Source organism: Tamandua tetradactyla, chromosome 5 (genome assembly GCF_023851605.1).
Source record: "Tamandua tetradactyla isolate mTamTet1 chromosome 5, mTamTet1.pri, whole genome shotgun sequence".
NCBI lineage: Eukaryota > Metazoa > Chordata > Mammalia > Pilosa > Myrmecophagidae > Tamandua > Tamandua tetradactyla.
The window spans coordinates 37,418,355-37,439,130 of record NC_135331.1 but is presented as its reverse complement, the minus strand read 5'-3'; the positions used below and the strand labels follow the sequence as shown (position 1 = coordinate 37,439,130).

Below are 20,776 nucleotides of genomic sequence, written 5' to 3'. Positions count from 1 at the left end.
AATCAACTTTTTTGTGTATATGTTAGGGACTATTCAAGAGCAGTGAACAAATACGCCCTACTCTCATCAGACTTATAATCTATAAGGGGAGGCAAGACAAGTAAAATATATATATAATATTTGTGAGTCAACAAGTGCCATGAAGAAGGCTGAAGTAGGGTAAGGAGCTAAAGTGTGAGCAAGGGGGTACCATGTACCTGTCCCTCTGCTGAGCCCAAGCAAGGAGATGGGGGTGAGACGAGGTCCGACGAGAGCAGGCACCAGGTCTTTGGGCCTGGAAGGGAACTGTAAGGACTCGGGGGGGGGGGGGCACCCCTGGTCTCAGCAGTGCTCTCACAGCTCCGTGCTGGCTGCTGTGGAAGAGTGGATGCTGCCTTGTGTGGTGGTTTTGATCTGAAGGTAGAACCAACAGGATCTGCTGAAGGATATGTGATGTGACAAAAAGAGAGGAGTTCAAAAGAATACCATGTTTCTCAGAACAACCCATGGACTGGACCTACCTTCCGCTGAGGCTGGGAAAGTGGCAGGAAGAATGTGTTTGAGTCCAATCTTAGACATGTTCAGCTTTGAAACATTTATTAGATGACTATCCAGGCAGTTGGTTATATGAGTTTAGAGTTCAGGGAGAGGCCAGAGTGGGAATACAAATGTGGACAGAATCACCCAAGGAGTGCCTGAAGGTCAGGATGGGAAGAAGAAGTGTCCTGGGGCATTCCCAGGTTCTGAGGTCAGAAAGATGAGGAGATGCCTTGGAAAACAGTGGAGTGGTCAGCTGAAGCCAGATTGAGCAGTCACACTGCATTTAGCTAGGTGGACATCTTTGGCTCTACAAGAACTGGTGAGGACAGAGACCTGAGGTTGGGAATGGGAGAAGATGCACTCCATCCACAGCAAATGTAGACAACTCCTGGGAAGGTTTCCTGGAGCACAGAGCCGAGCCAGGTGTGGCTGGAAGAGAGGGTGGGCAGGCGTGTGTGCCTGCAGGGTTTAGGGTAGGAGTCATCACAGACAGGCTGCAGGACCAGGTGTAGGGCTGGCCCCAGGAGCGCAGCAACCCCAGAAGAGGAAAGGCCAACACAGGCTCCTCTGCTGATCCTGTGCCAGGAGAGCAGAGTAGAGGCAGCGGTGGAGGTCTGAGGCACAAGAGGTTGTGATCCCCGTTAGGGTATTTTTGTCCTATGTCAGATTTATGTCTTTTCCCAACAGGACCACGCTATTTAGAATTGTAAGATTAATTCAAGTAGTATTTAGGTAGCACTTATAACTCTTTGCTAGCTTCAATGCATATAAGGAAGCTTGTGATTTTGAAAGAAAAATCAAAACTAGGTAGAATTCTAATGGCCCTTTGGGCACTTATGTTTTTGTGCTCAGATTCTACAGAGCTGCCCAAGCGCCTTAGCCTCGACAGCTCATCCTCCCTGGAGTCCCTGGCTTCGGCTCAGTCTGTCTCGAACACCCTGCCCTCAGGCTACCAGCACCCTCCTTTCTCTCCCACTGGCCCAGACAGCATCGCCTCGGACGCCATCTCCGTGTATAGCCTGAGCTCCATCGCCTCTTCCATGAGCTTCGTTTCCAAGCCTGAGGGTGGCTTAGAAGGCAGCGGCCCCAGGGGACGGCAGGACTATGACCGGTCCAAAAATGCCTACCCACAGAGATCCACCTTGCCTCGGAGTCAGATGTCCCCCCAGACCCGCCCCACAGGCAGCAAAGACGAAGAAGAATATGAGGGTTTTTCTATCATCAGCACTGAGCCTTTGGCAGCCTACCAAGAAAACAGAAAAACACAATTCTCACCAGATCACAAACAATCCAGAGTAGGGACGACTGGAGGAGTTAAAGTGTCAGTAAGTTGCAAGGGAAGCATGAGCACTCCAAATTCTCCTGTTAAAATGACTCTGATTCCCAGCCCAAACTCACCCTTCCAAAAGGTTGGAAAACTAGCAAGTTCAGACACGGGAGAATCAGACCAGTCTAGCACCGAAACAGACAGTACTGTGAAGTCCCAAGAAGAAAGCAACCCAAAGCTTGATCCACAAGAGTTGGCCCAGAAAATTCTGGAGGAGACACAAAGTCACCTCATGGCAGTGGAGCGTCTTCAGAGGAACGGTGGCCAAGTAAGCAGGAGTAACAGCTCAGAAGATGGTGCCTCTGCGCCCAGCAGCGCTTCTGTTTTCAAAGCCTCAGAGACGAGTGCGTTCAGCAGGCCCGTCCTCTCATACCAGAGGGGCCAGGAGTCACCGGTCACTGGTAAACCAAAGCCCCCAGCCAGAAGCTCCTCCCTCCCCAAGGTGAGTTCAGGATACAACAGCCCCACCGCCTCAGAGACGTCCATCAAAGCCAGCCCGAGCCAGCACAGTGGCCGGCCGTCACCTGGCTCCGACTCCCAGGCATCCCTGACCGACCAGCCGCTTTGTAAACTGAAGTACCCCAGCTCTCCGTACAGTGCCCATATTTCTAAGTCCCCAAGCTCAGGGCATCAGTCTCCTGCTGGCAGTGCACCATCGCCAGCTCTCTCCTACTCTTCCGCTGGGTCTGCTCGCTCAAGTCCGGCAGATGCGCCCGACATAGACAAACTGAAAATGGCGGCCATTGATGAAAAGGTGCAGGCTATCCACAACCTCAAGATGTTCTGGCAGAGCACACCCCAGCATTCCACAGGACCAATGAAGATATTCCGTGGGACCCCTGGAACGATGACTTCCAAAAGAGATGTCCTCAGTCTACTACATTTGTCGCCTCGTCACAACAAGAAGGAGGAAGGAGGTGATAAGCTTGAACTTAAGGAGTTTTCTTTGCCGCAGCCTGAAATGCCACAAAAAAACCCGCCCAATGGACACTGGCGCACAGAGCCCAGCAGGCTGAGCACGCTGCCACAGTCCACCAGCGCGCCTGCCGCAGCTCCCACACGGCCTCTGCGGCTTCCTTCTGGAAATGGCTACAAGTTTCTGTCCCCTGGAAGATTTTTTCCTTCCTCCAAATGCTAAAGTACCTTTTATACTGCCTCCAAGCGCAGCAGCCCACAGAGGGGCTCTGCACAGTCACTTCTGCTACTCGCCTTGTCTGAATGCACAGGTCCCAGCACGCAGCCGCAGCACTCCTCAGGGTGGGTGGTTCTCCTGGCGCAGGGAGTCCCCACATCCGAGCACGGCCAAGCACATGTCAAGCAGTTCCTTTGCCAGGACGCTGGGCCAGTCGCCAAATGCCAGGACTTCTTTGGGGTCAGTTCAGGAGGCTCATGGAACCTTTCACCTATTCCACCAAATGTTGACCACCTTTGATCTCCCCACCTTCTCATCTTTGCTGTGATTCTTCAGTAGGATTTTTGTACAAAATGGTCATGGTCCCGAGGTGGGGGAGGAAAGGAGCACACATTCTGCTAAGAGGTATACATGTAGTACCTTTTATACTCAAAAATACAAATAGCGCTTTTTTTTCCTTAAGGCTTTCAGGTACTGGTTGGGGGTGTTATACATAGTAATCTAAGTTAAAATCTACGTGATAGTGTTATATTAGGAAAAAAACAGAATGGTTTAAAAATGCCAATGATTTGTAATAAAATTGTAGCAATTTTGATCTCACAGTATTGTAACATCATGATAACAATGCAATAATTCAAGATGAAATGGTGCTTCCACCCTGAACTATTCTCAGTTCCATCCATTTCTCTACAAATATCCTTTTGGGCCCCACTGTCAACCAAACTTGAATTTTCTTAAGAAATTTATGTAACTCTTAACCAGGCATTTTAGAACTATGCAATTGTGATTTAAAATGCAACTTGTGCTTTTAAACATTATTGACCGTTTTTGTACATGGATAAACAACTTGGTTTTATTATCAATAGTACTTTGCATTTATACTATTATTTTTAAAAGCTCAAAAAGTTTTTTAAAATGTCAAATTTTGAATAGTCATCAATAAGTAATTATCAAGTTTAGGGGGAAAGGTTGAAATTATTCAGTTTCCCATAAGCAAAATAATAATAATAAATCCATGGCTGACAAGACTTAACCAGAATCTAGCCTTCCAGCTCCAATTCCCATTTATTAGCTGCATACTTTTAGTCTCTGTTCCTAACGCCAGTCCTCTAAAATCTCTTTTCTCAGCCCACTGCCAGGCTTCCCTCTCGTTCTATGAGATGGAGACAGACCCTCACCTTAGCTGTGGCTGTGCGCTCCTGCTGTCTCAAGGAGACGCCCCCTCCCCACACCACAGGAGACTTTAATGTCCACGTCCCAAGAGGCAGGTGTGGCCTTTTGCTAGGATATATGTATGAATTACTGCTTAAACAGGGAAATAGTTATCATAAAAAAATGAAAGCAAATTTTTCCTACCACTGTGACAGTATACTTAAATTGTTGCCAGCTGGGATGAGAAAAGGGAATAATCTATTTAGGGCTAACCATTAATTTATTTTAGTAAAAACAAGAAATGCTGAAAATCATATTACTAACTTTAGCTGGACACAATTCTCCCATCCTCCCTGGAGGGAATACCACCCAAAGGTGTGTCCCACCTGGCCCAGGCACCGTGACACGGAGGGTGAGGGGGAAAGGGACCTGGCCAGGAAGGGGGCAGACTTAAGACACCAGGCCAAGTTTTAGCCTTGGGTAGATCTTACTTTCCAGCACACACTGACCACTTCATCTGTCTTTTGCTCAATGTACTCTGAAGAGTGGAAAGGATAATAATTTAACCAATTTGTGTTTGTCTCCTGAGCCATGCCATAGAGGTTTTTCCATTAACCCAAAAGCCATGTTGATGACAGCAAATGTAAGAATGTGACACATTCTAATCATGATCCCAATATTGGAATAGAAATATTTTATAAGGAAGCAAGCAATTATGAGGATGCTGTTATGTTTGCAGGGAAAAAATAAATGGTAAAAAACTACCAGAGTAGCAGATGAAAGCCAAATGTATAGCACTGTGCATTTACATAGCAAAATCGGGTTCTCACCACAAAACAATAAACCTCAAAGTAAATTCTGACTCCATATGTAGAAAGTTAATCTCCCCTTTCTCAGCAACTCTCTCAGCCTCTCTCACAAGTGCCATGGAGCCCCAGGTAGAGGCCTGGCCTGTGCACCCCACCAGGGAGGGTAGCAGTGCGCCTGGTGCCCATACCCCATCCCAGGGGTTGCCCACCTTCCCCCGCCAGTGTTCCCCAGACTCCAGCCTAAGTATTCTGTTGTATTAGATTTCATACTGAGGAGCCAAAATGATACATGTGATTTTTTTTTTAACCTAGATATAAGCTTCAGTGTGAAGAAAGAAACTAAAATGATGAAATAATAGAACCAATATAAAAACCACTGGAGAGTCAGCTGCCTCTAATTTATCTTTACTGAGGGTCCTGCCCAGTATTTCTACACAGGTGAAATGGATATAAAATCATAAAATCAAAGTGAATTTTTTAGGCTTCACTGAAAAAAAAACATGCGCTTAAAATTATGTGAGGTTTTATAAATACTCAAAGATCATGGGTTGGCAGACTGTGACCCACAGGCTAAACGTGAACAGCCACTTCTTTTTTTTTACCAACGGTTCTAAGTACCTACATGAGATTCCTGATTTGCCTATTGGCCTGCAAAGCCTAAAATTTTTAATGTCTGGGCCTTTAAGAAAAAGTTTGCTGGCTCTTGGTGTAGATGAAAGAACACACAACTGGAGTAATGTTCTGTCTCTACAATCTAGAAAAAGGGAGTGTCCCTCTGTGGACAGGATTAACTGGCACGCGCAGGAGCCCAGAACGCACAGGAACAAGGAGATGAGGGACACCGGCACGGCCCTTGGCATTTTGCCTCCTCACACGGAAGGAGAGAATTGATATGGGTAAAATTCATAAAAATATTTTTCTATCCCATTTGAAGAAAGCATTGGATATGTTTCTTTTTCAGCTCAGGAAACTGAACTGCCCTGCCCACACTTTACTCCATCAGATGCAAATACACCAATTACGAGCAATAAAACCCTCCTCTTCTAGACAGCCTGGCATGACCATCGAGCAAGGCAGCAGACTCTATTTCAGTTCCTACTGAACTACTCAATTACTTTGGTAATTTTAACCAAGTCAACATGCCAAGAAAAAATTAGCTTCTAAACTTCTATTTTGATTCAGATTGATGTGGACTCCATTTAAAAAAACAAACAGTCCCCACTTACGCTGGCTGGGCTTTCATTGGGGCTGAGGCTCCTCTAGCTGTCCTTCCCCTGCCCCCGTCTGTCCCCAGTGAGTCTCCAGGACCAGGTGATGCCTGTCTCACCCCCTCCCCATCGCACGCACTCGCAGACCCACAGGAGAACTGTAGCTTTGTCTGTTTCAATGCAGGTTGGAAAAGATACCACACAATAATCTGGTTTACTTTTAGTAAGTAGGCAAAAAGTGAACATTGTGAAATTTTCATCACATATTTTGTTTTATCTAAATTGATGGTGAGTGTGCTTTGTGAACTGGGCCCTTCTTTGTGCTGGATCCTCCTAAAATGCTCCTTGTGAGGTGCCGTGCGGTGCCCTCTCCCCTCCGCAGACGCCCTCCCTCTTCGCACGCGTGGCCTGGGAGGCGGTGTTAGCCATCTTTAGCCTACATGGACTTTTTTTTATAAATTACAGTTTCCAGACATTAAAACTTTTTATATTATGAAATTTACCATGTAAAAAGAACTTCATATTTTTATTGAGATTGCTAAGGCACTTGGCCTTCCTTTGTGATTTCAGTGTCTATTAAAGCATGAGTTCCCTCGGTTTTAAGTGCTGTGTCATTGAATCACTTCCTATACAGGTTCCACACTTTCTAGGTTTCTTTGCAGAACAGAGAGTGATTATGTGATGCTAATGAGCATTTATCTTTCCCTGGAGTTTTGTCCTCATACATATGATTACAGATGACCGCAAGCGTTCATGCCATGTAAGTCACTGCCGTCTGCCACAGGCACCAAGTGCTGCCGGTGCAGGAGGGCTCCTGGGCTCTGCTGGGCACCTACTCAGATGCTCCTCCTCCTGCCTTGAGTGCTTCCCCTCCTTTACTAGGCTGCCTCTGCTTCCCCTCAAGAGGCACCACAGGGTCACCCCACACCCCTGCAGGAACCTGCCGTCCCCAGTGGCCCACTCACACCCGGGCTGGCTGTTTCCATCCACGCACTGCCAAGCACCATCACTGCACTGACTGGTGGAAAACTATGTGATGTTTGTGGAAAACTCTGTGCAGCATTTTCCCCCCTTATCCTGCAAGGGCCTCTGAAGGTGAGCAGGAGGCATGACTTTAGAAAAGTCGAGAGCAGGAACTCAGTAAGGTGAGGGCAGAAACACAGCAGCAGAGCTGGATGTTGTCAAAAATGACAGGGCAAATTGGAAAAAGAACCAACAAAAGTGTCTAGAAATAAAATATATAGCCATTGAGTTTAAAACTAAGTGGGCAGATCAGAGAGCTGTGATTAGATAAAACAGAATACAGAATAAAGATAGGTCTGAAGAAATTACTCATTGCAACATAGCAACAAAGTCCGAAAGTACAGAAGAGAGGTTAGGAGCCACTGAAAAGGTCCTACGTACACCACAAAAGGAGCTCCAAAGAGAATGGAGAGCATTTGAAGTGGTAACAGCTAAGATTTTTTTGATCTTGTTGAAAGACATAAATTTAGGAAAGACAATGAGTGCCAAACAGGATAAATAAAAAGGTAATTAAACTGCTGAATACCAAAGATAAAGAGAAAATCATCTAAGCCACCAAAGAAAAGGCATGCTACTTACAAAGGAACAACAATAATTACAAGGACAACCATTTTAGCAAAAACAACAAAAAAAATATGGAATCTAGAAAAACGGGATTAATTTTTCAATTTGGTGAGAGAAAAAAGTTGATCTGGAATTATGAATCCTACCAAGCTATCATCCAGACAAAGGACAAGATGAAGAAATATTTAGAAGAAAAAAAACTTTATCACCACAAGATCCCAATATCTAAAGAAACTTCCAAAGGAATTATTTAAAAAAGAAGTTAAGCAATCCTGTATGCAAATACCTGAGAAGCATGAAGGAATCATGAGCAAAGACTAAACAACTATGTATAAATCAAAACAAAGATTGACTCCATAAAAATATCCATTTTGGTAGTAATAAAAATTAAAATACCAGGTAATTGTGTGTAAAACAAGGGAGTTAAAAGTGTTATAAATCCATAACATTGTTTGGGAAGAGAAGAAAGAATATTTTCAGAATAAGTTAAATATACAAAATCACTAAAAAAAATGAAAATAAAGGATATAACTTATATAGCTTCTGAACCAGTTAGTGGAGGGGAATATTTTTTAAAAGCTTAGTTGATATAAAGGAATAGGGAAAGGAGGGAATGACAATAAACCATTTAAAAAGCAGGACATAAAATATCCCAGAGTTTTGTTGGGAAGATGATTAAAAAGTATTGGCAAAGTCCCTTGAGGAACTAGAGAAAAACTATGGCACTATTAAACTTTCCCACCTGGGAAACCCCTAATGCTTTCTCAAACACTAGGGAGTCCTAAGTTAATAGGCTTTTAGCTAAGCCTACCTATAATTATGCCTGAGTTACTTCCAGGAAACCTCTTTTGTTGCTCAGATGTGGCCTCTCTCTAAGCCCAACTCTGCAAATAAAATCAATACCCTCCCCACTATATGGGACATGACATCCAGGGGTGTGAGTCTCCCTGGCAATGGGGGAGATGACTCTCAGGGATGAGCCTGGGCCTGGCACTGTGGGATCAACAGTGTCTTCCCGACCAAAAGGGAGAAAAGAAATGTAACAAAATAAGGTATCAGGGTGACTTCTGGCAAGATGGCAGTATAGGAGAGGCCGAGTTCCCCCAGCTCCATGCAACAATGAGAGAAGGAACTGAAAAACAACTGGACAGTAGTCCTAGGATGTGAGTGAGGAGAGAGGGTTTTCATCTCTACTTAGGGAGACCCTGAACAAAAAAGCTGAGATACTGGGATGGAGAGAACAGGGTGAGTGAGCTTGGCCATAAGTCCAGCCTACCCCCATAGCTTGCTCAGGAGATTTTCCCTTAAGGCTCTGGCTCGGCAAGCTGAGAGTTCCCAGGGGGAACTTGGAAGCTAACAGACTTGCTTTCCTTGCATACAAAGACCAATTAGAATTTAGTGCTCCCAGCTCCAGAGACAGGCTGCTGCAGGTGCCTGGTTTATTTTGGCAGACTACAGGGCCTTTCCCCAGGGAGGAGGGAGAAACACTGAGTGCTGTCAGTCTGACAACCGGCCAGCGAAAGGGAATTGTTTTGGGTCCCCATATCACTCCCTTCCACCCACAGAGATCCGGAGATCTCAGGCGAATGTGGACGGAGAAGTGAGGACAAAGAAGCTGGCCAAACTATGTGCCGTGTCAACCCACCGGGCATTTCCAGATTGGCTGTGGGCAGGGGAAGCTGAAATACTCAGTCCCACAGCCCAAGATCATTCCATGTGAGAGTTTGGGGGCCACGAGACCCATCAGGCACACAAGCAGGGGGCCCTGGCTGGTATTACACTGGGTATTTTTTATTAATTTAGCTGGCATCTGTAGTCCGGAACAGGTGGACATGAGGGGAAAAGGTGGCTCAAGAGCGCCATCTGCTGAAAAGTAGTGGAAAGTGCAGTCTGGCAAATTGCCTCTCTGCCTCGCTTTCAAAAGAGCTTCAAGTACAACTGCAATTCCCACATGAGGTCTGGGACTTGGTTTGGAGGTGAAGGAATGGCAAACCCAAACAGGGACTTTCAACACAAATCTAAGTAAATATAAAGCCAAAGACACGTGAAGGAAATCAACTTGCAAAATAATCTTATTAAGAGATTTAGATGCCCTGTGTGCAATAGAAAATCATAAAGCACATGAAGACTCAGGCAGACATGGCCCAGTCAAATAAGCTAATTAAATCACCTGAGGGGACATGGGATTTGGAACAACTAATCAAGGATATTCATAGCAACATAAAAGATATTAAGACGCACTTATGCATTTTATGCACTGGAAGAGCATAAAGAAGAATTTGAAAGAAAATAGCAGATCTCACAGAGATGACAGATACTGTAGACCAAATTAAAAGTATATAAGAGACACACAACAACAGATTTGAAGAGGCAGAAGAAAGAAAAAGTGAACTACAAGATAGCATAATTGAACTTGAATGCATAAAAGAACAAATGGCAAGAAAGATGGAAAAAATGGAACTAGAGTCTCAGGGAATCAAAAGATAACATGAAGTACACAAATATCACAATTATCAGTGTTCTAGAAGGAGAAGAGAAAAGAGATAGGAGAGCTAGTTGAAGAAATAATGAGGGGGCCACGATGGCTCAGCAGGTAAGAATGCTTGCCTGCCAGGCCCAAGGACCCGGGTTCGATTCCCGGTGCCTGCCCATGTGAAAAAAAAAAAAAAAAAAGAAAAATAACGAGAGAAAGCTTTCCAACTCTTATAAAGTACCTAAATGTGCAAATCAAAGCAGTCCAAAGAACCCCAAACAGAATACATCCAAATAGGCCTACTCCAAGACACACACTGATCAGAATGTCAAATACTGAAGAGAAGAAAAACTCATGAAAGCATTTTCAGTAATAATTTTGAATATTGATGGACTAAACTTACGAGTTAAAAGATACAGATTGGCAGAATGGATTAAGAAACATAACCCAGCTATATGCTGCTTACAAGAGACTCATTTTAGACACAAGTATACAAACAAAGTGAAAGTGAAAGGATGGAAAAAGATTTTCCATGCAAGTTGTAACCAAAAGAAAGCAGAAGTAGCTATACTAATATTGGAGAAAAAAACTTTAAATGTAAAGACATCATAAGAGACAAAGAAGGACACTATATACTAATTAAAGGGTCAACTCACCTAGAAGATATAACAATCATAAACATTTATGCTCCCAATCAGGGAGCTCCACAGTACATGAGACAGACATTGGCAAAACTGAAGGGAATATAGATGTTTCAACAATAATAGTAGGAGACTTCAACACACCACTCTCCTCTATAGATAGAACAACCAGACAGAAGATCAACAAGGAAACAGAGAAGTTAAATAACTTGATAAATGAGTTAGACCTAACAGACATATATAGGTCATTGCACCCCAAAGCACAAAAGTACATTCTTCTCTAGTGCTCATGGAACATTCTCCAGAATAGATTATACGCTGGGGCACAAAACAGGTCTTTATAAATTTTAAAACATTGTAATTATTCAAAGCACTTCCTCTGATCACAATGGGATGAAGCTGGATCTTAAAACCACCAAAAAACAAGTACATTCACAAATATTTGGAGATTAAATAACCCACTCTCAAAGAACCAATGGGTCAAAGAAGAAATTGCTAGAGAAATCAGTAGCTATCTGGAGAGGAATGAAAATGAGAATATAACTTATCAGAACTTATGGGATGTGGCAAAGGCTGTGCTGAGAGGGAAATTTATTGCCCTAAATGCCTACATTAAAAAACAAGAAACAGCAAAAATTCAGGACTTAGCACACCTGGAGGAACTTGAGAAAGAACAGCAAACTAACCCCAAAGCAAATAGAAGAAAAGAAATAACAAAGATTAAGCAAAGATAAATGAATGGGAGAACAAAATAACAATAGAATCAATAAAACCAAAAGTTGGTTCTTTGAGAAAATCAGTAAAATTAATGGGCCACTAGCAAGACTGACAAAGAAATAAAGAAGATGCAAATAAACAAAATAAGAAGTGAGAAGGGGTACATCACCACAGACCCTGAAGAAATAAAAGAAATCCTAAGGGGATACTATGAACAACTATATGCCAACAAACTAGACAACTTAGAAGAAATGGACAAATCCTGGAGACACACAAACAAGCTACACTGACTCAGGAAGAAATAGAAGATCTCAACAAACCAATCACAAGTCAAGACATTCAATCAATCATGAAAAATATTCCTACAAAGAAAAGTCCAGGGCCAGATGGCTTCACAACGGAATTTTATCAAACATTTCAAAAAGAACTAATACCAATCCTGCTCAAACTTTTAAAAAAAACTGAGGAAAAAGGAACCCTACCTAACTCATTTTATGAAGCTAATATCATTTTAGTATCAAAACCTGTAAAAGATGCTATAACAAAGGAAAACTACAGGCCAATCTCCCTATTGAACACAGATGCAAAAAGTCTCAATAAAATATTAGCAAATTGAATCCAATAGCACATTAAGAGAATTATACACCATGACCAAGTGGGGTTTATACCAATGCAAGGATGGCTCAACATAAGAAAATCAATTAATATAATACAGCACATCAACAAATCAAAAAGGAAAAAATCACATGATCATCTCGATTGATGCCGAAAAAGCATTCGACAAAATTCAGCATCCTTTTCTGATAAAAACACTCCAAAAGATAGGAATCAAAGGTAACTATCTCAATATGATAAAGGGAGTATATGAAAAACTGATAGCCAGCATCATACTCAATGGAGAGAGATTGAAAGCTTTCTCCTTAAGATCAGGTACAAGACAAGGATGCCCGCTGTCACCACTATTATTCAACATTGTGCTAGAAGTTCTAGCTAGAGCAATCAGGCAGACAAAGAAATAAAAGGCACCCAAATTGGAAAGGAAGAAGTAAAACTCTCATTATTTGCAGATGATATGATACTATACTTGGAAGATCCTGAGAAATCTATAGCAAAGTTACTTGAACTACTAAACAAATGCAGGTGGTGGGATATAAAATTAATGTGCAAAAATCAGTAACATTTCTATACACAAATAATGACCTAGCTGAGGAGTCAGTTAAGGAAAAAATTACATTCAAAATATATTGCAACTAAAAGAATCATATACTTAGGAATGAACTTAACTAGGGACATAAAGGACTTGTACACAGAAAACTACACAAGATTGCTAAAAGAAATCAAAGGAGATCCAAACAGGTGGAAAGACATTCCCTATCCATGGATAGGAAGGCTAAATACAGTTAAGATGTCAATTCTCCCCAAATTGATCTACAGATTCCATATAGTACTAATCAAAAGCCCAACAACCTACTTTGAAGATTTGGAAAAGCTAACTACCAAATTCATCTGGAAAGGAAAGATACCCCAAATAGCTAACAGTATCCTCAAAAAGAAGAACAAAGTGGGAGGATTAACACACCCTAACTTTAAAACCTATTATAAAGTCATAGTGGTCAAAACAGCATGGTACTAGCACAAATATAGAAGCATTTACCAATGGAATCAAATTGAGAGTACAGAAATACACCACCGAATCTATGGTCAACTGATTTCTGACACATCCCCCAAATCCTCTGAACTGGGACAAAATAGTCTTTTCAATAATTGGGCATGGAAGAACTGGATATCAAAGCCAAGAGAATGAAGGAGGACTCCTATTTTACAGTCTACACAAAAATTAACTCAAAAGTGGGTCAAATACCTAAATATAAGAATTAGCACCATAAAGTTTCTAGAAGAAAATGCAGGGAAACATCTTCAAGACTCAGTAATAGGAGGTAGCTTCCTAAAATTTACACCAAAGCACAAGCGACAAAAGATAAAACAGATAAACAGCAAGTCTTCAAAATCAAATGCTTCTGTACCTCAAAAGACTTTGTCAAAAAGGTGAAGAGGCAGTCAAATCAATGGGAGAAAATATTTGGAAATCACATATCAGACAAAGATTTGATTTCTTGTATATACAAAGAAATCATACAACTCAATAACAAAAGAACAAACAACCCAATTATAAAATGGGCTAAAGATATGAAGAGGCATTTTTTCCTAAAGAGCAAATATCGATGGCTCTAAAGCACATGAAGAGATGCTCATTTTCACTGGCTATAAGGGAAATGCAGATCAAGACTAAAATGAGATACCACCTCACACCTATAAGAATGGCTGCTGTTAAATTAACAGGAAACTATAAGTGTTGGAGAGGATGTGGAGAAACTGGGACACTTATGCACTGCTGGTGGGAATGTATAATGGTGCAGCCACTATGGAAGACAGTTTCATGGTTCCTTAGGAAACTAAATATCAACTTGCCCTATGACCCAGCAATAGCACTAGTTGGTATATAGCTAGAAGAGCTGAAAGCAATGCCACAAACAGACATTTGCACACCAACATTCACAATCGCCAAAAAGATGGAAACAAACCAAATGCCCATCAACAGACAAGTGGATCACCAAAATGTGGTATATACATATGATGGAATATTATACAGCAGTAAGACAAAATGACATCTTGAAGTGCATGACAAGATGGATGAGCCTTGAGGACATAATGCTGAGTGAAACTAGTCAGACGCAAAAGGATAAGGATAATACTGTATGATTCCACTTTTTTTTTTTAACATGGGCAGGCACTGGGAATCGAACCCAGGTCCTCTGGCATGGCAGGTAATCATCCTTGCCTGCTGAGCCACCATGACCCGCCCTGATTCCACTTTTATGACCAGCATAAAGGTATAACCAGAGGCTTATAATATAGAACATAGGGGACTTACAGATACATAGAAGCTAAAGATGGGTGAGCCGTTAGCTAATGAGGTTGAACTCCAATGTAAGGGAATAGATAGTGAAGGTGGTTCTCTAGTGAGTCTCCAAGTAATATTCCCATACTGAAGATGAACAAGATTGAAAGGGGTTGTATAGACCTAGGTGTTCCACTGAGTAACACTAGAGATATGAATTAGGTCTCGCAAGAAGTACTTCAAAGAAAGAGTGTTTAAGCCTAAGATGGGGGTGGGGAGGACTGCTATTGCGTGCTATGAGCTATGTTCAAAAGGAAACCATCAGCACTACCACAGCAACAGCAGAGGTAAATAATGGGGGTAGGGACAAGAGTTAAGAGGAGGTTTAGATTTCCTATTAGGTAAGGGTGTGTTTACTCGTTTTCTTTCTCTTGGGAACAATGAAATTATCTAAAATTGAGGATGCTAATGGACTGTGGACTCTGGGCCATCTAAATGATACCCGATGAATGCAGGTGGCTGAAGGATGCACTGACTGAGAAACAGATTGGTGAACGATGGGGTATACTTATGAACGTAGGTTATGCTGCTACAAAAAGGAACAAAGTCATGAGGCATGCAATGATGCGAATGAACATGTGGGACATTTGGTGAGACAAAATAAGTCAGGAATAAAAGAACAACAATAGTTTGGTCACCTTTAGAAGATGCTTGTAAGAAAACAGGGGCCTAGATTGTAAGCTTTTACAGCAGACTCATTAAGTCTAAGGGGTGATTATTATTTCTGGATTTTGAGAGACTCTTTTATATATATACATATACAACCTGATATTTAGAGATAAGAATGAAGCCGAACAGGTTCAGGTTAAAGTAATTCAGAACACAGGGGCGGGTAGGAAGACAGTGTTTATGTTCTAGTACCACACACACTCTGAGACCAATGAAAGAAAGGTTTATTTGGTCTGGAACTGAAATTTTCTGTAATACATAACCTAATTTAACCTTTCTGTATAGCTCATTTGAACAACTGAAACACAGGGAACCCAGAATAAGAAAGAGGTCCTTTAATCCTGTATAGGTTATTGTAACGCCTGGAAACATCCTAGCGTATTTTGTGTGTGTGTGTGTGTTCATCTTTTGCTTTAATGTATTAATTTCACAGAGGACCTTTTTCTTTACAAATGCATCTGAGCTTTGGATAATGAAAGTATAACCACCACCTGGCCCCACCCCACCCCCAATAAAACACTGATGATAGTGTGAAAAGTATATATTATAGCTTAATTACTGTGGCTTAAAAACATTAAAAAGCCTCCTCTACAAAATTTAGACCACGGCTTCATAGTAAGTGTGTTAACACAATAGTTTCTACCATTTCAGACTTTGTAAAATTTTCTCCTAATGTATATATTTAGGTGAAATGTTCAGCATAATGAATTATGGTGTGAATATAACATAAAAAATTTTAAATTATCCTTTTAAAACTGTTTTTTTCTTAAATTTACTATCTTAATGCATCTAGAATCCACTTCTGTTAAAGCGTGTGAATAGAACATTCCATTTTTGATCAGTGAGGAATATGTATAATCTCTTTAAAGACCACTCAGAATACCAGAATAAAAAGGAAACTTACACATTCATTCAGTTTAATGTAATTAAAGTTAATGCACCTTTTTTTTTGCATAAACAACAGGAATTTATTGGCTTAAGGTTTTGAGACTATAAGTCCAAAATCAAGGGGTCAGCAAGGTAATGCTTTTTTCCCTTAAGACTGTGTTGCTCTGTGGCTGCCTTCTGGCAAGCCTTAGGTCCTTGGCTTTTCATCATATGACAATCACATGGTGGTATCTTCTCTTTTCTCTTCCAAATTCCACAGATTTCTGGCTTCTTATGTGCCGCTTTTCCCATGGCTTCTCTTTCTGTGTCTAATTTCCTTTGCTTATGAGGACGTCAGCCATATTAGAATAAGGCCCACCCTCACTCAGTTTGAACATGCCTTAACTAACAACATCTTAAAAGTTCCTGTTTAAAAATGGGTTCACGCTCTGGTACTGCTTGTGTGCTCTTACGGTATGGACCTGGTACCTCTTTTGCGAAGCAGTAGCTGAGGAGACTTCAGCTCTCCCTGTTGCTGACAAAAAGCCCAAGGAAGGAGTCAAGACTGAGAACGATGATCATATTAGTTCGCAGGTGGCAGGATAGGATGATTCTGTGGTACAGTTTAAGACTAGGAGATATACATACACCACTAAAAAAGCCTATTGTGAATGACAGGGTTTGTCAATGAGGCAGATCAAGTTCCAATTTGACAGGCAGCCAATCAATGAAACAGACACACCTGCACAGATCCTAGAGTATATTACGCAGATAATCAAAAAGTATTGGCAAAGTCCCCTGAGGGATGGGAGAATGAATATGGAACTATTAAACCTTACCATCAGGGAATCCCCTGATACTGTGTCAAACCTTAGGGACACCCAAATCAATAGGCCAAGCCCTTGATCATGAGGCTTACTCTTGTGAAGCTTATGTAGGTAGCAGGGAAGCTTAGACTACCCATAGGCATGCCTAAGAGTTACTTCTGGAGGACTTCTTTTGTTGCTCAGATGTGGCCTCACTCTCTCAGATTTTACAACTCCACAAGTGAAACCATTGCCCTCCCCCCTCTACATGGGACAAGACATCCAGGAGTGAAAATCTCCCTAGCAGTGTGGGAGGTGACTCCTAGGGATGAATCCAGACCTGGCACCATGGGATCAATAATTCCATCCTGACCAAAAAAGGGGAAAAGAAGTGTAATTAATAAAGTATCAGTGGCAGAGAGAGTTCGAATAGAGCTGAGAGGCTACCCTGGGGGTTGCTCTAACGCAAGCTTCAGTTAGACATTGCTACCTGTCATAACCTGCCAACCCCCAACCAGGACCATTCCAGCCAGTCCTAAAGAACACTTAGGGCAATATATAAGATTCCACAAGGGTTCCATGCACTAGAGTAATTCTACAGAAATCTACAACCTCCAGATGGGTCCCTGGTCCAGATAAGTCCTGAAACCTAGCCCAACCTCTCCAGAACATCGGATAGTTCCATCTCCCTACCCCATATTAGTGACAGACCCTTCCAATATGAAAAAGTAGAACTGCCATAGCCTAAACACCCCTGAAAAGAGGTATGAAAAGATCAAAGGTAATGGTGGAGTTGTACATAGAAGATAAGATTTAACAAATGAATATGAATGCTGAATCATTAAATTAATATCTTTCATAGTCTTTTAGCATTTTAGAGCAGCTAAAAGTAAAAACCTAAAATTGTGAAATTGTAACCCATGTTAAACTCTGAAATATGTTCTACAACTAATTGCGGTGCTGCGCTTTGAAATGTATAGCTTTTTGTATAAATGATATTTTTCACAAAAAAAGAAGGAAAAAAAAGACGACTGTGATAATAAAAAAAAATATTTAAGTTCTCTAGCCTCCTATATTCTGGAGCAGCTAGAAATAAAAATATGAGAGGATTGTATGGTAGCCCATAACAAACTGTGGGATCTGTCATGTAACCACTTGTTGAAGAGTGCTTTGAAAACTATTGCTTTTTTTAAATCTCTTTGCTTTGTATATATGTTATACTATACAATAAAAAAAGTTTTTCAAAAATTTAACAAGACTGAAATTATGCAAAACATTTTCTTTGATCACAATGGAATTAAGTTGGAAATTAATAATCACCAAAGAACCAGAACTTTTACAAATATTTGGAGATTAAACAACACACTTTTAAACAATCAATGGGTCAAAGAAGAAATTGTTAGAGAAATTGGTAAATATCTGGAGACAAATGAAAATGAAAATACAACATATCTGAACTTGTGGGATGCAGCAAAAGCAGTGCTAAGAGGGGGAATTTATCACCCTAAATCCCTACATTAAAAAAGAAGATCAAGCAAAAATAGGGGACCTAACTGCTCACCTGAAAGAACTAGAGAAAGAACAGCAAACTAACCCCAAAGCAAATGGAACAAGAGAAATAAATATTAAAGTAGAAAGAAACGAACTGGAGAACAATAAGCAATAGAAAGAATCAACAAAATTAAAAGTTGGTTCATTGAGAAAATCAATAAAATTGACGAGACCCCTAGCTAGATTGACCAAAAAAAAAAGAAAAGGGAAGCAAATAAACAAAATTAGAAATCAGCAATGAGTTGTTACTACTGATCCTGAAGAAAATAAAAGAATCATAAGAAGCTATTATGAACAACTATACACCAGTTAGCTAGACAACTCATATAAAATGGACAAAGTCCTAGAAACATATGAATTACCAACACTGTCTCGAGAAGAAATAGCAGATCTTAACAGACCTATTACATGAGAAGAAATTCAATTAGTTATTAAAAATCTTCCTACAGAGAAACAATACAAAACAGCTCCCGGAGCCACGACAGAGACCAAAAAGACAGCGTACCCAATTCTGGAACGGCTGAACAGGCAGAGAGAATCCGCTGTGGTGAGATACCCTAGGGGCGCGCGTTTTCCCGGCCGGGGCGGCTGGCGACTGGGGTCCCCTCCACGCACGTGGCTCCCCGGTCTGACTGGGAACGTTGGATAGCGGGGCCCTCCCGCCACGCTTGGCGTCTCGGGCCAGCTGGGCAATTTGGACCGGCACTCCCCCAAGCCGCGGCGGCCGGTGACCCCCCCCTCCACGCGCCGTTTCCCGGGCCGACTGCGAGATTCGGATTGGCAAGTTAAAGGAGTCACAGCATCTTTTACTGGTGGGCCCCGCAGACGAGCGCCACGAGCGCCACCTACTGGGCAGGAAAAGAAAAACAGAGCCCAGAGATTTCACAGAAAAACCTTTCAACCAGCCAGGTCCCACACCCAGGGAAATCTGATCAAATGCCCAGACACCAGCAGAAAATAATGGATGACGCTCGGAAAATTGAAGATATGGCCCAGTCAAAGGAACAAACCAATAGTTCAAATGAGATACAGGAGCTGAGACAACTAATGCTGAATATACGAACAGAAATGGAAAAACTCTTCAAAAACCAAATCAATAAATTGAGGGAGGACATGAAGAAGACAGGGGCTGAACAAAAAGAAGAAATAGAAAATCTGAAAAAACAAATCACAGAACTTATGGGAGTGAAGGACAAAGAAGAAAAAATGGAAAAAACAATGGATACCTACAATGGTAGATCTAAAGAGACAGAAGCTACAATTAGTGAACTGGAGGATGGAACATCTGAATTCCAAAAAGAAACAGAAACTATAGGGAAAAGAATGGAAAATAATGAGCAGGGGATCAGGGAACTGAATGACAGTATGAAGCGCACAAATATACGTGTTGTGGGTGTCCCAGAAGGAGAAGAGAAGGGAAAAGGAGGAAAAAAACTAATGGAAGAAATTATCGCTGAAAATTTCCCAACTCTTATGAAAGACCTAAATTTGCAGATCCAAGAAGTGCAGCGCACCCCAAAGAGAATAGACCCAAATAGGCGTTCTCCAAGACACTTACTAGTTAGAATGTCAGAGGTCAAAGAGAAAGAGAGGATCTTGAAAGCAGCAAGAGAAAAACAATCTGTCACATACAAGGGAAACCCAATAAGACTATGTGTAGATTTCTCAGCAGAAACCATGGAAGCTAGAAGACAGTGGGATGATATATTTAAATTACTAAAAGAGAAAAACTGCCAACCAAGACTCCTATATCCAGCAAAATTGTCCTTCAAAAATGAAGGAGAAATTAAAACATTTATAGACAAAAAGTCACTGAGAGAATTTGTGACCAAGAGACCAGCTCTGCAAGAAATACTAAAGGGAGCACTAGAGTCAGATACGAAAAGACAGAAGAGAGAGGTATGGAGTAAAGTGTAGAAAGAAGGAAAATCAGATATGATATATATAATACAAAAGCCAAAATGGTAGAGGAAAATATTATGCAAACAGTAATAATACTAAAAGTTAATGGACTGAATTTCCCAATCAAAAGACATAGAATGGCAGAATGGATTACGACCCAGCAATACCACTGCTAGGTATCTACTCAAAGGACTTAAGGGCAAAGACACAGACGGACATTTGCACACCAGTGTTTATAGCAGCATTATCTACAATTGCAAAGAGATGGAAACAGCCAAAATGTTCATCAACAGACGAGTGGCTAAACAAACTGTGGCGTATACCTACGATGGAATATTATGCAGCTTTAAGACAGGCTAAACTTATGAAGCATGTAATAACATGGATGGACCTAGAGAACATTACGCTGAGTGAGTCTAGCCCAAAACTAAAGGACAAATACTGTAAGGTCCCACTG

At 41.5% G+C, this 20,776-nt stretch overlaps 2 protein-coding genes across 6 annotated transcripts in view; one reads left to right on the top strand and one right to left on the bottom strand.

Moving 5' to 3' along the window:
* TTC28 (tetratricopeptide repeat domain 28) overlaps positions 1 to 6,750 on the top strand; it is an 896,291-nt gene extending 889,541 nt beyond the window's left edge. For all 3 annotated transcript variants that reach the window (XM_077160720.1, XM_077160719.1, XM_077160721.1), the window contains one exon: positions 1,372 to 6,750. In XM_077160720.1, coding sequence (XP_077016835.1) covers positions 1,372 to 2,984 — 1,613 coding nt within the window. In that variant the 3' untranslated portion in view covers positions 2,985 to 6,750. The remainder of the gene's footprint in view (positions 1 to 1,371) is intronic.
* Positions 1 to 20,776, bottom strand: part of LOC143684060 (uncharacterized) — a 126,692-nt gene that overhangs the window by 7,278 nt on the left and 98,638 nt on the right. The gene's annotated exons all lie outside the window — the stretch shown is intronic.